General features: G+C 43.8%; 1 protein-coding gene across 7 annotated transcripts in view; it reads left to right on the forward strand.

Moving 5' to 3' along the window:
- The first annotated feature begins 2,795 nt into the window (after window positions 1–2,795).
- The window catches only part of ZC3H7B (zinc finger CCCH-type containing 7B), a 47,489-nt gene continuing 34,870 nt past the window's right edge, over window positions 2,796–15,414 (forward strand). For all 7 annotated transcript variants that reach the window (XM_031057710.1, XM_031057713.1, XM_031057712.1 and 4 more), the window contains exons 1-5: window positions 2,796–3,337; window positions 9,465–9,525; window positions 11,437–11,470; window positions 11,853–12,050; window positions 12,901–13,059. In XM_031057710.1, the coding sequence (XP_030913570.1) occupies window positions 9,473–9,525; window positions 11,437–11,470; window positions 11,853–12,050; window positions 12,901–13,059 (444 nt within the window). In that variant the 5' untranslated portion in view covers window positions 2,796–3,337; window positions 9,465–9,472. The remainder of the gene's footprint in view (window positions 3,338–9,464; window positions 9,526–11,436; window positions 11,471–11,852; window positions 12,051–12,900; window positions 13,060–15,414) is intronic.

Raw genomic sequence — 15,414 nt, forward strand, 5'->3', positions numbered from 1 at the left:
CCTTGTGTGCACACTGTGCAGGACATTTTCTTCCGGAGTATAGAAACAAAAGTACATGGGATGAGGCAGGGTGAGCTGTGCACAGACCTGCCTGCTACTGCAGTGGGTTTGCACAGCACCTCTCTGCAACCTGCAAACCTACAGGCACCAATGTAGGTGGCATTTCAGGTGGCAGATACCTGGAGAGATTGCTGTTGAGGAGGGCCATAGGTAGGATTTATTCTACTGTTTAGTCCCAAAACATTGTAAAAGGCATTTTCCAGTCTCTCACAAATTTTCCAGCTGTGATTTTAATAAGCAACGGCAAATGCTTGTATGGACCCAAGAAAAGAATGTCAGTAGTTGATGGCGCTGGGTGACCAGCTTCATAAATAGTAAGACAAGTTTCTTTTGCAACTGAAGAAAATTAAGAACCACTTAGACACTAGACTGGCTGCACGTGAGAAGCATAAAGCTGCTAGAATACATACAGCTGATGAGGAACTAAATTAGTGTGATCTTGAGAAGGAGCTTGAACCTGGAAAATATAAGCAAGATATTTGGTACTGGATATTAGTTCCTCATAATTTTTAGTAATAAACAGGATCTTATCAAATACATCAGATTCCCCTCCCTGTCATTCTCCCAAATACTGTTTTTGCCAGAGGGGCAGGAATAAAGGCATTGACTCTAGGTGCAGCTATATTGGATTGTAGGTGCACCATGCCACTGTAGGATAGACCCATACACTCATTCTTCATAAAAAAATAGCTTTACACATCAAAGCAACTTCTATGACAGTGTATCTGGTTTGTAACAGGGGTTTGCAGAGTTTGACTCTTGCTGACTACCTGTACATTGAGACTGAGACCTCAATAACTGCACTTTGAAACTGTGAAAATCTTCATGTTAACTGCTAAGGAAAGATTTTACTTCATGAGAGGAGTGGTGCATGCCCCATGACCTTGCAGAACACCTCTCGGTCTTACAGACAAAGGAAATTGGGATGGAGGAAAGCACAACATGACTTTCAACTGAGAAATGCAGTATTGGAAATGAATGCTCTTAAATTAAAGCTACTGTTTATTCCAGCATAACTCTTGATTGTGTGTACATTTTGGTTTTATTCCTCTTTTTCCTCGTCTCCTCTTAACCTTTCTTCTCATCCAGCAGTGATGTCTTTTACTTTCCCAGGTACTGCAGGGTTGGAGGTGTCCTGGGCTCTGTGACTCATTTGGTGATGGCTCTGTAGGGCTGCCCTCCCACTGTGATCTGGCATATCTGCTCTCCCTGTGTTTGCTTTCTGCCTCCAGACCTGCTCCACCTTTCTTCTGCCCAAAACCACTCCATTAATAGGGTTTGTCATTTAATGTACATTTCAGCCAGCTGCTTCTGCACCAGAGGCCCAGCTTAGTTTAGGTTCTAGACATTGTCACAGTGTCGCCACCTTAAATTAAGAAATAACAAATCTTCTGAAGAGTTAATAAAAATAAACGTTATCCATGGATAGTAGCAATCTTTGGATCAAAACCAATACCTAAAAATGTGCATTGTAATAAAATATTGTGAAGAGCATTGGACAATGTTCTCCAGTGTCATAAGGTACACTATACAAGTCACAGCCTGTATTTCATAAATTATCAGTTTATTGTGTTGGCAATGCTGTCACAAGCCAATCCCACTCAGTATAATAAAGTCTTTCCTTTTCTGATCAATGCATTTTAAATACCAAGCAAGGCTAGTACACTTCAGATGTTCCTTCTATCTGCCTTTGAATCTTGGCAGAGTACACAGTTGCAAAGCACAAGCTGACATTCTTGTGGGTCACTGTAAATAGAGAAGTGAGATACTCAGGAGTAAACATGTCACTGATTAGATTGGGGGAAAGCTGGTAATTTTAGCCAGAGTCAGTCTGGAAATTATTAATCTAATGGTAGACAGAATCCTTTAGGGAGAGGGAAACTGTTCTACCAGGGAGGCTGTAGGAGCATAAAGTTCCTTGCAGAGGGTTATTTGAAGGTAGTGCAGCTGGGTGGGCATGGGTGACCCCCCAGCTAAGATGGTCTGTGCATCTGGATCTTCACAACCTATGGTAGAACAGGTTCCACTCAGCCTCCCTTTCCAGCAGCAGCTGTCTTCCTGGGGCTCTGCTAGCAAGGACTGCTTGGAGATTCAGTCCACTTTTGGAAAATATTGAGGGATTTGGGATGAAAACAAGCAAAAAATCCAATTCCAGAAAGTGTCTAAACTCACATGTGTATGCATAAATATAAAAATATGTATGCATCTACATAGTTATAATATATATGTAGATTGTATATTACCCAATCATATAAAATTCATTATTAATATGGTTTATTAATGCTGCATCTATGCATCTACATTTATATATATACATGTGTGTATATATATAAAATATATGTAGATTGTATAATACCCAGACATATAAAATATAATATTAATTGAGATTTAAATTTTTGTTTGTTTGTTTCATTTTTGTGTTTAGTTTGGTTTTGTTGTTGTTTTGGTTTTGGGGTTTTTTGTTTGTTTTTTTGTTTGTTGTTGTTGTTGTTTTTGGATTTTTTTTAAAATGCATATTCCTTTCCACCCAAAGATTTATGTTTTCAGATTATTTTATTTACAGGGAACCCCCTCAGCAGTGCGGGGTGGAGTAAGTAAGGTCTGGCTGGAGCAGATAATTGCTCGGCCATCAGCGATGGCCCTGGCCCCTGTCCAGTGAACAGAAATGGGTGGGCACAAGGGTCACTGCTTCACGGATGTGATAATCCCAGGGGGGGTCTCACAATTCAGTTCCTCGCCGCGTTCGTATGCATGCATTCCCTCTGCAGAGGCAGCTTTGCTTTCTCTTGGGTATATTTTTTTGTATCAGCAAAGACAACCAGGAAGAAAAAAATGTTGCATTAAAATTAGAACGGAGAGTCGACTGCTGAAGCGCTTTATTTTTTAGATTTTTTGTTGTTGTTGTTGTTTTTAAAGCCTAATTCACCTTAAAGAATCTCAAAAGCAGCCTCAAGGGAAAGATTTGTTAGTTTTTGTAATGGAAAGCGGTAGCCTCTAGGGCCCAGAGGATATGCAGGGAGGCATTTTCTCTTGCTGGTGCAGCTGAGAGCGAGCGAGAGAGAGCGAGACCTGGAAATGAAAGTAAAGAGATCAGGAGGCACATGGAGGGAGCTGCAGGGGCAGCCGATCCAGAAGCAGAATGCTGCCTTCTATAATTAAATAGCACTTACTATTATTATTACTTTTAGTAATAATACATTAATAATATCTCTAGTAATACAATACAATTTATCAAGGAAAGTTTATGCCTAGTGTGGGGAGGAAAACCCGAGGAGAGGTGAGTTCTTTATTATTATTTTGGGGGGATTATTTTTGTCTTAAATCAATTCTCTGTGTGTTTGTGTATGTAGAAAGGGGTGGACTTAAGTAACAAGAAATTCTGGATGTTGCTTCATTAGAAAGTAAAGATTTCAGATAGTAACTGCATCGATGAAAGGTTGTGTAATTGGAAATGTAAAAAAAATGTGGTGAAAAATAATACGGGTGAGATTTTGAAGCTAAACCCTCTTCTGCCAAAAATGTGGGGTTTGCAAAAAAAAAAATATTGTCAAAGATCCTAATCCCACCCCCTGGAAAAAAATGTGGTAGTCTAAAATTGCATAGCTAGGGGGAAAGACCCTGGGTTTATGTGGAAAACTTAGTATTAATCGCGTTTGTGCCTGTTTGTGTTTTGTACGTTTGGGATGTGTGTTCTGCTCTGTATCTAGGCTGCAGTTTCCCCCTCTTGTTTGGTCCAAACCCCATGAAACGGCAGAGAAGCCCTTTGGAATTGCTTTTTAGATGGACCTTCTGTAGGGTCTTCTAAAGTTTATCAAATAAGAAGACTGTGTTATGGCTCCTTTAGGTTTTGTTTTGTTTGTTTTGGTTTTAATTCTTTAATGTTTTAGACAGTTTCCGGGTGGCAAGGGACGTTATGTGTTGGATTTTGGTTTTTTTTTTCTCCTCTTAAAGCTGTCTCCCAGACTCTTGGAGACGCGTGATTTTTATTTAAGCGGATGGGGGGTGGGGAAGGAGGAAGAGAATGTTTTGGTTTGCTTTCCTTTTCGCGGGGAAACATGGATGTCTCCTGCCCTGGAGACCCCTCCCAGCAGGGCCGCGGTGTTGGAGTGCCGGGGTGCCGGCGTTCGGCAGAGTCGCGGGGGCGCGGGAGGCGCCGCCGGCCCCTCTCCGCTCCAGCGGCCGAGGTGGCGCCTCTCCCGGCTGCGGCCTCTACGCAAGGCCGGGGACCGGCGGCCTAGTGCGGACAGCGGGGGGAGGGAGCGAGCGAGGGTTCCCGCGCCATCCGTGTGGGAACCAGCCCCCGGATTTAGTTTTTCAAATGAGGCACAGGAATGCAAGATGGGTGGGCAGAAACCCGAGAGCAAGTGGCTTAGGGATAGGCAGCATTATCCCCCAGCTCTCTCCTTGCTCCTTGGCTGCGCTGCAGTGGGGGCAGGAGGAAGTGTGGCGTGTGGTACATGAAGGTGTTATGTGTGAAACACAAGGCTGAAAGGGCTGGAAAATGAGGTAATGGGGGCTGATGTGGTCAGTTGAGGCTTTAGCCCCCACCACCAGCCCTCTCTCAGGGAAACTTAAGAGTCACAGCTTTTATTTTCAGTGGAGGTGAGCTGGTTGTTGCTACCTTGCTCTGCATTCAGTGGGTGCAGTGAATATTGCTGGGTGCAGCTGGTGGCACCCCAGTGACGCCAGTGATGCTGCAAAGCTGGAGTGGCACTAGTGGGGTGCTGGGATGTGAGATGGTGGCCATGGAAGTTCCTTGGGGCAGCCGGTGTGGGGAGGGACAGAGGAGTCAGCCCTGGTGGGCACAGCACAGTGGTGGGGAGTCCAAGAGTGGCTGGCTGAGAGAAGCAGTGAAACCCAGGGAGTGGGACATGGCAGAAGGCAGCTGCAGGAGTGAGCAAGAGCCCAAGTTTGTAGTGGGCTCTGCAGTTTGTCCTTTACTTGATGTGTGCCCAGTTAGCTATTCTGCTGTACCACTAAGGTGGCCAAACTGCAGGCAGTGAAAGACTGCCATGTTTCAGACCAGTGTATCCTGGAGCCTTTTTCCTGGGGAGGACCAGTGTCAGCTCTGCAACCTGCCGCTTGCATCTGAGTGTACTTATTTCTAGCTGAAATGTTACAGTCAATGCCTGGAAGTCAGTCACATGTCAGCTCATTGCCATCTCAGAAATACAGTGAAAAATTTTGCCCAAATTCAGTTCTGACAGGGTTATGAATAAGAGCTGTGTCCTTGATAAGATAAACTCAAGTCTTTCCGTTCATCTCGTGTTTCTACCATCTACCCATCTAGAGGATATCCACCCAGTTTGTGATTCAGTCACCCAGTTCACTGGCTCATGCTTCCTTCTGAGGCAAGAAAACTGTTTTGCCTGTCTGTAGCATTATATTCCTCTCTGGCAAATGGTTTGTAATTTATTGACAAACTGTGAATAAAGTTCTCTCTAGATGCTGGACCAGGGAGGATAAATGTCTCTGGACTGAAAGGATGAGAGCTTTGTAATGGAGATATAAATACTTGGTATTTGAATTTTGCTGGTGATTTGAGTGGACAAGTCTGGACAGAGAGATTTGGTGGGAGAGAGAAAAGGGACACTTAGAGACAGTGCTTCATAAAATGTTTTCTACTGTGTTTCTAAAAATATTTGAAAGCCCGAGAAAACAAAAGCTAAACAAGCTTTGCACTTAAAATTAATTATGCAGTAGCTGTGGTATAGTGTGCAGCAGAACTGAAGTGTTGCTCATGTGGGTGGCTCACTGTGTGTTGGGTTTGCTAGTGTAACAAGTGCATGGCTTGGTCTAAATGTTAAATGCAGCACGGTGAAGAGGCTGGAACGATGGGGGAGACAGAAGTGACTGAATTTGCTGGTGAGGTAGTGGAGGAGGAGGTGTGAGGAACAAAAAGAGGAGTCTGACTGGCAGCCTCCTGCAGTGGTTGGGGCAGGCAGGACAGATGAGGGGCCTGCCACATGTGAAGGAGATTGCTGGTGTGGAGTCACATTGAAGGGGAAAGAAAGGTAGTTGTTCCTGAGAGATGTGCAAGAATTTGTTGGGTAGCAGCACATGGTGAGTGCTTTGAAGGTGTTGCCATGAGGGGATGAGTCTTATGTGCAAAGTCATGACATAAGCCTGGAGATGTGACTGACCTGTAGCAGAGAAAGCTGGTCACCCCCTTGCAGGGAGGGAGGAATGTGGGACAGCACCAGGGAGCAGCAGTCTAGAGTGGAGATCAGGCCTGTGGTTTATGTTTAAAGAAGGCAGTGGAGGGTTTTGTGTTGAAGAACATTCACTCTGGAAGATGAGTGTAGAACTGCAGAGCATAAACAGCATGCAGGGCACAGAAGGTTGTCTTTTACCAGGGTTTTGTAGCAAGCAGCAAACTGTAGCTGTGTATTGTGGCACTTAAGAGATGCAATGAGCTGGTCAACCAAGGGCAAAGCAAGTGTGGGGATATTCATGCTGGATGCAGTGGAAATAGTGATGAGGAGAGGAAAACACAGAAAGGGAGTTCAGGATACAAGAAGAGTTGGGTAACTCTAGAAAGGAGACATTCTGTAGCCATTCCCAGTAGTCCTTTGGCTGCACTCCAGGTTTGGGTCAGTAACTTTTGAACGCCCTTCTCTCTGGGCAAGCAACAGTAATCAGTTCTCACTGTAACACAGACTCACATCCTGCTGTGAAGGGTGTTTTAGCAGCAGGGTCAGGGTAGCTGTGAGAACAGATACTGATCTCTTCTTCACTCCTTGCAGTGTTTTAAAGGTTGAGCTCAGAAACAGAAGTAGACCATGTGTATTGAAAGCTTTTTAAGGTGGTGATGTGTTTTGTGGATATACACAATTGTAAAGGTGTGCCCTGGCATCTTAGGAATGCAGCCATTGCCTTGGTGGTGACCAGCCAGTGTTCAGCTGCCCTCCTCACAGTCGCCAATAATCTCCCTTTTCATCAGATCCATGGGCTTCTGCTTTACTTCCCTGAATTTTGTTCCCTCCAGCATGACTCAGGGAGCAGCAAGAGCAGGGCTGCACCTCCAGGCAGGACAAGCGAGTAGCAGCAGAAGGTGATGGCAGTCACCAGCAATGGCCTCACTCACAGGGTACAGTCCCACCACACGTGAACAGTGTAGGCAGAACTAGATGCCAATAGGAGTGGTCCATCAACAGTCCCAAAGAGGATGAGATGGTGAATCTGGTCCAGGTCCACCCACTGAGTCCAGCGGTAGGAGATGGTGCCAGAGACAGGACTGGAGATAAGCTACCTGCAGTGGAGGTCTAAGGTTTGTCCCAGAGGTAGAACTGAGGACTAGTTCACCTATAGCATAGCTCAGACAAGGCAGGACCTGGACCTCTGCTGAAATGGAGCTCCTAGACCATGGACAGAAGGCCATAGGTGGGGGTCCAAGGTGAGGCTGTTTGGAGTGCTTCGAGACTTTTAGTGTATTCAGCTAGAAATTCTTCCTTCCTCCCTGTGCTCTCCCCATGAGCCTTTGGGAGGGTCCATTTGACTCTTTTGCCTCCTCTTCTCCCCCAGAGTTTCTCTCTTGTCATTTCCTGTGGAGGCCCTTTCCTCACTCTTGTCTCAGATGGACCTCACAGTTTCTTACAGTGATCTGGGGTGGCTCTGTCCTTTCATGTCTTTCACTGCTGTCTTTCACCTTGTGGAAATGGTTCCTTCTGCTCCTCTTCTGCTTCTCTGTTCTCTCTTTCTTCCTCTGTCTTTGCAGAATTTCACACAGGGAGAAAAAATAAATTAATTACCTCTCTCTCCTTGTCTACCTCTCAAGCCTGTATCGTTAGTGATCATATTAACCTCACAATCTCCTTGTTAAATTTACCTCTTTCTTCCTGATTGCTCATTATCCAGGCTATTTATGATTCAATACAGGCCTTCTGTTGATGTTGTACTGAAGTATATCAGCTCTTCTCCATCACTTCTGTTTAAAAGCCTTTGTAGAGATGCTGGTCATCCCTCACCTTGTCTATTGGCTTTCCCTTTCTTGCTGCACTGCCCATCCTGTTCCAAGTTCAGCTGCTTAAAGTCTCCTACCTGCTGCTTGAACCAGGTTGCTCCCAAATTTACCGTCTGATGACTTAGAAACTGCAAAGTATCACTTTCAAGTTCTTGCTTCCTTCTGCTGCCACTTTCTCCCACTCCAGTCTTTCCTGCTTCCCCCCACTCTTCTTGTTGGTAAAGGGCAAGTTCAGTTCTAAATTTTGCATGGCACAGAGCACAATCAATTAAGGGCTTGCTGAGTTGTCAGGATTGATTCTTATGTACCTTAAAGGCCCCTTCAACCTGTGTCACTGATACTGCAAGATACCTTAGAATTATAGAGATGGTCTTAATGTAGAAGGGAGCTAGACGATAATCCTCTCCAAGCTGTTGTAGTGTAGAGGTGGAGAAATCAATTTAGTATCTTAGAGGCAGTTTTGGGTTGGGAAGGTACAGGGTCTTCATCTCCATCTCATTTCAGTGTTTCTGTGCTTGCTGCCTTTGTCCCCAAGTTCCTGTTCCTCAAATGCTGAGCATTATTTGTGGTCACAGCTGGTTGATGTGAAATTTGCTGTCATCAGCAGCTCAGTTTTACCACAAAGTGCTATCTTTTCTTGCCTTCATCATTCTTTTCTTGTGTGGCAGACCTGTGTACCTTGGAGAAAGGTCACTGGGGAGCCATTCCAAGATTTCCTTCCAAACTCAGAGGATGAAGTGCAGATAGCTCTTGAGCCTTCAGAAGGGTGCTGCCCACCCCAGTTTAAAGCACTGCAGGATAGGGCTCTGTTCCCTCTCCAAAGAAGTGTTCTCCAGTCTGTGCTGCTCTTGCCTGCTGATTTTCAGCATGAAATCCCCATTGCATGGATTCAGTGCTGTCCTTTTATGTGGACCACAGTAAGCAATTTCATCTCCCTTTATGCTGTACCTCCATAAACCTTATGTAGGCAAGGTATATTTCATATGCTGTGCAGTAAACCAGTTTAAATCTGTCCCAGATAAATAGTGGTCAGAATCGTGTATCATGGAAGGGTCTAGGCACACATTCCTGAAATGACTGCCAGTGCAGGCAAAGATGGTATTTGGTTTTTTCTCTTTCCTAGAAGGCAGTCAAGATAACAGTTGGTTCCCATTGCTTTATTTACTGGCAGCCTAAGCAGAGAGCTCAAATTGAAATAATTCCTCTTTGCCCCTGTATCCTGTCAGTGGCATGTGAGAAAAAGCAGATACTTGGTAGTGAGCTGCTTGCCGTGCTGTATCTGCAGTGTGGATAAATCATGGGCTTTGCTGTTCAGGGCATCTGGTCTGGAACATTTTGTTAGTAGTAAATTCAGGCACAAACAAAATACTTTGCTGTTTAATTGCCAGCAAGACCTAAAATGACTCACTTTGTGCTGTTTCTTTTTCTTCTTCCTCCACAGCAACCATAATGGAGAGGCAGAAGAGAAAACAAGAAATAGAGAAAGGACTTCAGTTCATTCAGTAAGTGGACAACCTCAGTGTTCCCTGTGGATTTGGAGGCGATCATCTTTCTGTTGAGGATTGCAGGAACTGAGTTTTTCCTATTCACTGCTTTGGGTTTGCTGCATGGGAAAGAGATACTGTCCTGAGGATTTTGACTGTGATTTTTTTCAGGGTGTTTCTTGTCCTGTTAACTTAAAATTCTGTCATTTTAATTTCCTTTGGTTTTGCCCTCCAGTGCAGTTCCAGGATTATCTTTACTGTCAGCATAATGCTAATCGTACTTGAATCTTCTACATCATCTTCAGCATGAAGATCTCAAAGTGCTCTCTTAACAAGGTTATCCCACCTTTGTTAGGAACGGAGATAGTGTTTCAGCTCTGTAGGTGGGGAAACTAGGTACATAACTTGTTAGGCGCCCCATATGGTGCCTATAGGAAAAATAGATAACCTGGGTTCTTTTACAGTTGCCAACCTGCAATGTAGAGTCTCAGATCACTCTTCTGTGAATATCATGTGGGCTTGTAGAGCTTGAAGTTGCTTATGTAGTAGTTACAAATCCTCGTACTTCCTCATAAGATACAGTAGTATTTCTCCCTCCCATGTTTGACTTAGCAGAGGCCTCAAACTCAGGTCCAGGTTCCATGATGAGTAAGGAAGTAGAAAGATTGTAATCAGATCAGTTTGGGGTTTTTTAAGGTCTGCTTTGTGTCCTGCAATTATTATGCCTGAAATCTGTGCCACTACAATAGGAAACCCCCTAGATTTTCCATGTTACATATTTGTATCCTGTAATATGATCATGATATTTTCATCCCAGTCTGAGACTAAATAGGGCTGATAGCCAAGTTTTGGAGAGATAATTGTGAGATGTGAAATTTATATTGGTAGCATTTATAAAAATGCACAAGATTCTGGAGAAGAAAATAATTTAGAAATATGAGGTGTAGTTCATGCATCTGGGGTGCATCTTGCACTCTGAACCAGGAACAGTGCCATATGTTGGTTTGTTTTGATGTGAAAGAGGGAGTCCAAGTATGTAAGCAGCATGAATATTTCTTACAAACCCATGACATTTCCTGTAGTTAGTTTGAAGGCGTGATTAGGTGAAATCTAAAAAATGTTTATTCTGTAACCAGTAAGATCATGTATGCACTGTAGGTGAGAAAAGCTATGAAAGGTGCTGAGGATTCCTCTAGAGCCTATTGATTTGTCCTTGAAGAAAAGCAATAAATATATGTGGACCAAGCCTGGATGAATTGGGTGGTCCAATTTGAAGAAGAGAACTTTGTTCTTAAATCTCAGTGCTGTTGTAGGGTAGGTGTTATCCTCACAACACAAACTTTTGTGGTTCAGCCTTGGCCAGGAAAGTTGGAGTTAAATGAACTGAACTCCTGAACCTGCACTGTTTTCTCCCTTCCTTTTGGGGGGTAGGCCTAAAGGCATGTGGCTAAGTTAAGGTAGAGAAAAGTGATTGCATTTATCTCTGTATGTCTCTGGTCTCACAAAGAATTTGAAGAGGTCTTGGAGTGCCACTCTGGTGCCTCTCATTAGAGCCAGATGTACATGAAATACACTTGTATTCTTCGTGGCAGTCTCTCACGGGACTTTATTAAAGATGGGTTTTTTAGGTGACTGTCAGAAGGCACATTACAGAGGATCATGTATGCACAGAAAATAAATGAAAATAAGACTCCTCTAGTCTCAAGTCCCTCTTAGATGTGACCATCGCTTGACACTACTGTGAGTGTCACTGAGCATAATGCTCCCTAACTGTGTTCTCTTTGCCTCAGCTGCCTTTGCAGTGATAAAATGTTCAGTAACTTACTGAGATCACCAGCACAGGACTAGAAAAAGGATCTCTTCATCAGACAAAAGCCCTTGTTTGCATAGATGCCTGTTTCATGAGTATTTTCTCTTCTTTTTCTTCAGGTCCACATTGCCCCTAAGCCAAGAAGATTATGAGGTAATGGAGATTTTGTTTGTTGAAGCTGGGAGCCCTCTGGTTAGCAAGATTTGTTCTGTTGAACAGCCATTAGTTTACATGCCAAAAGTGAAGAATGTGGTATGGTCTGTCACAATTTGCCTGTGACTTAAAGTTTTAAGGTTCTGATGATGACAACTTTCAGGGAAAGGACAAGACACTTAAGTACTCAAGAAGAATGGGAATTTGACTTGATTATTCTCATCTACCAAAAAACCTGATGTTTTACAAGAGGGTAGGGATACAGGAGTATCGTACTGGGCAAGCAGTTTGCTAAAAGATACAGAAAGGAATAGGAAATTGGGAAGCCTCTCCTGTCTCTGAATATCCATTTGAGTCTATTTGTTCTCTCCCTGCTGCCCAGGCCTTTTTGCAGAAGCTGGTGAGAAACTTGTTTGCAGAGGGCAATGATTTGTTCCGAGAGAAGGATTTCAAGCTTTCCCTGGTCCAGTATGTAGAAGGGCTGAATGTGGCAGATTATGCAGCCTCTGATGAGGTGACCATCCCAAAGGAACTCCTCTGCAAGCTCCATGTCAACCGAGCTGCCTGCTACTTTGCCATGGTGAGTGCTTTCCCAAGTCATCCCCAGGAGCCAGGGGTGCAGTGCTGTGCAGTTGGAAAAGATGTCACGAGGCATTTCAGCTGGTTTTGTCCACTCCCTGTTCAAACACTGAAGGAGACAACAACATACAGAAAAGTCTGCAATCTCTTCACAATTGCACTGTGTCTTGCAAGACCAGAGGATGGATGTGAGGAGAGGGGGCCAGGCCTAAGGTACTGACAATGCAGTTCTGCTCTTCACTGGTCAGGAGTTAGTACCGTCCAGTGTCTTCCAGTGTTGAGCAAGTATTTTTTCTGGAATACTGTTTATTGTTCTGGAGGCTCTTGCCTCCTCCATTGAGATACTGGAAGACAGTAGGAAGGCTTTGGGTCTTGAAGGAACTTGCAGCATACACATGGAAAGGGATTCTGAAATACCTAGGCTTTGAAAGGCTGCATGCTTCCATTTTACTCAGGCATGTAACAGCTTTCCTTCATGGCACAACCCCAGAGCCAGCCTGTCCTGTTTGTAAGGACACTGAGTCCCCTGAAAATTAACAAGCAGTCACATAATTAAAGACTTTCAAGTATAACATGCTCAGGGTAGAGGGGGAGACAAGATAAGGTTGCTCAAGCAGCCTTAGTCCTGTCATTCCCTGACTTTGAAGTGTTTTGAGTTTTGCAAGATTTAACAAAATGTTCTGTTAATGTAGGTGTGTTTGCACGCTGGTCTTTGCATGAGATAACATATGTACTTCCACCTGCTGCTTGTATTCCTGTTTTCTGCTGAGAGATAGAACATTTGCATTCACAGAGAAGGACAAGTTAGCCTGCTGGGCCTCAGCTGACTGCAGGTGGTCTGTTCCATACAGGGGTTGTATGAGAAGGCGCTGGAAGACAGCGAGAAGGCTTTAAGTCTCGACAAGGAGAACATCCGAGCGCTATTCCGGAAAGCCCGTTCCTTAAATGAACTTGGAAGACACAAAGAAGCGTATGAGTGCAACAGCCGATGCTTGCTGTCCCTCCCACATGTAAGTTTTTGACATACAACTCATCCTGGGTTTTGTGGCTCACAGCCTTCCTCTCCTCAACATGCTTAGTGTGAGAGAAATTTTTTGTCTGTTCCCAAGAACACGCTTATGCCCAGAAATTCTGTCTCTCTGACTCAAAGTTGTTTGTCCTCACATGTTTCTTCAGGCCAAGTCACCTCTTACAGATAGTGCCAGCCAGAGACACCAGTTAGTGACAGCAGGTTCATGGTCTGTTTGTGAAGAACAAACCCCTACTCTAACAAAAGGTGAACTAAAGCCATGAGAATGTTTTAAATGGCTGCTTTTTTATCTCTAATAAAAGTGACAAGGATAAATGGGAACTGGAGCTCTGAAAGGAAAACTTGTATGGTTTTCCTGTGTTGGATATAAATGTCTCACATTTCACTTACTGATTGCTAAGGCAAAGTGATCAGGCTTTTTATTTCTTGAGGAACATGCAGAGGTGTCCTTGACATCACACAGCACAGTTATTTTTGTGTTCAGCGGTGTGTAAATTTTTGCATGCAGAGAGGACTGTCTGCATATACTAGGAGCTAAATATTTTCCTGATAGTGCTTCTGAGCATCCTCTTAGGCCAGATATTGATCTGGAGAGCAAACTGTGATTACATGGATTCAAGTGAGCACTTTGCTGATGTTGGTTTTGATCCATCACAGTAATGTTGTTAGAAGAAAAATGCTTCCACTTCAGCAGGAGAAGTTAACTTTCCTTTATTATTCGTGGTATAGAAGCAGTCTTTGAAAGGCTTGTTAGCAGTTAGTTATTCCTTTTGTATAGCTTGTAAATTCTAGCTTCTTTACTTGGCAGAACAGAGTGACCAAAACATATTAAGATATCATTTTTGGGGAGTCCCATGGTACTGTTTTATAAACAAACCCTTTGATTAACAAAAGCATCTAGTGTAGGTGTTCTTGTAAAGCTATATTTTACATTGCAGTTTAGCCACTTAATTTATATTTTAACTATATAGTTATGTTTACATAGCTGCCATTATTATCATTACTTTATCAAACTTCTCTGTGCCAGGAAAGTTCAGCCTAAAAATTTCCATATTGAGTGATCTGTGTTTCCTATTCTAAACAATTCAGCCTTGTAAATTAACATACTCCATTGTATTGTTACCTGCTTAACAGAAATCATAAGCCTTCTCTGCATCAAAGGCAAGTCATGCTATCCATCATTTCACTCCTGTTTCCATTGCCCTCTGGAGCACATGGGTACTTCCATCTTCGCGTTGCTGTAACTGCTGAGAACTTTGTTGTGTTCAAAACAGAGCCTGTCTTAAAACTTCTGATGATAAAGGATGTGCCACTCATTTGGCTCACTGTCTACTAGAGTTAACTTATTTCTGGGTGCAGATACTCAGTGCTGCTAGTTTGCAGAAGTTCTCAGTATGGTGAAGTTAATACTTCTCTGTGGTACACTTGTGTTTGGTATGGCATGAGGTGTTTTAGAAGAAGAAATGGACAAGCTAGATTTTGTTTTCACTGAGTTCAGTGAAGATGGTGCCAAGACTAATGTTGAGGGTGTGGGGGAACATGATCAAAAAATGGCATGCCAGATTGAAGGGGAAAGTTACTGATATGGTGGGCTGGAAGAACCAGAGGCTTCTCAGCTCTTGAAAGGGAAAGGACTCAACCTGCAGGGAGAAGGGGATTGGAAAGACCAGCACGGCAAGTAGAGAGAAGAGGGCAAGCTTCAAGGTTGGACATGAGGGGGGAAATGTTGGGAGATTAAGGTGGGCTATCACGACAGGTTGGGCAGATAGATACCTTTTTTCTTCTTTGAAAAAACTGTTGAAGCATTCTGATATTTTTGCAAACAGGGAGAGAGAGGAAAACAGAAGGAAACAGTTGCTGGTGATATATAAGTGTAGAAGACTGTGGCAGGTTGTTAATCTGGGCAGGAAGCCCATGGTGGTGTGTGAGTGGGCATGGACACTGGGCAGGGAGGATGGTAAAATGCTACACAACAGGGAAAGCTCAAGATCTGCTTGACTAAGCTGAGACAGTTTAGCTGGAGCTGGAGACAGTCAAAATGCCTTCTAGCTAGTAGGTTGAAAACTGAGACTTGGCTTCAGCTTTAAAAACAAACAAGCAAAACAGGCTAGTGGGTACTGTCTGCATATCAAAACTGATTATTAACTCTGCAGCTGGCAGAGAGGGAAGACATGCAGGCCTTCCCAGGCATGGAGACCTTGTGGAAGCTGTATCAGCAGCCAGCCTTGGCAGCTCCTTCAGCCAGCTTGCCTGCAGGACTCCTGAACCCTGTTTTCACAGAGTGGGTGCTTTGTTGGAAGCAGATACTTGATTCTGATTTTTTTCAGCATTGAAT

The sequence above is a fragment of the Geospiza fortis genome, unplaced genomic scaffold, assembly GCF_000277835.1.
Source record: "Geospiza fortis unplaced genomic scaffold, GeoFor_1.0 scaffold173, whole genome shotgun sequence".
Classification (NCBI taxonomy): domain Eukaryota; kingdom Metazoa; phylum Chordata; class Aves; order Passeriformes; family Thraupidae; genus Geospiza; species Geospiza fortis.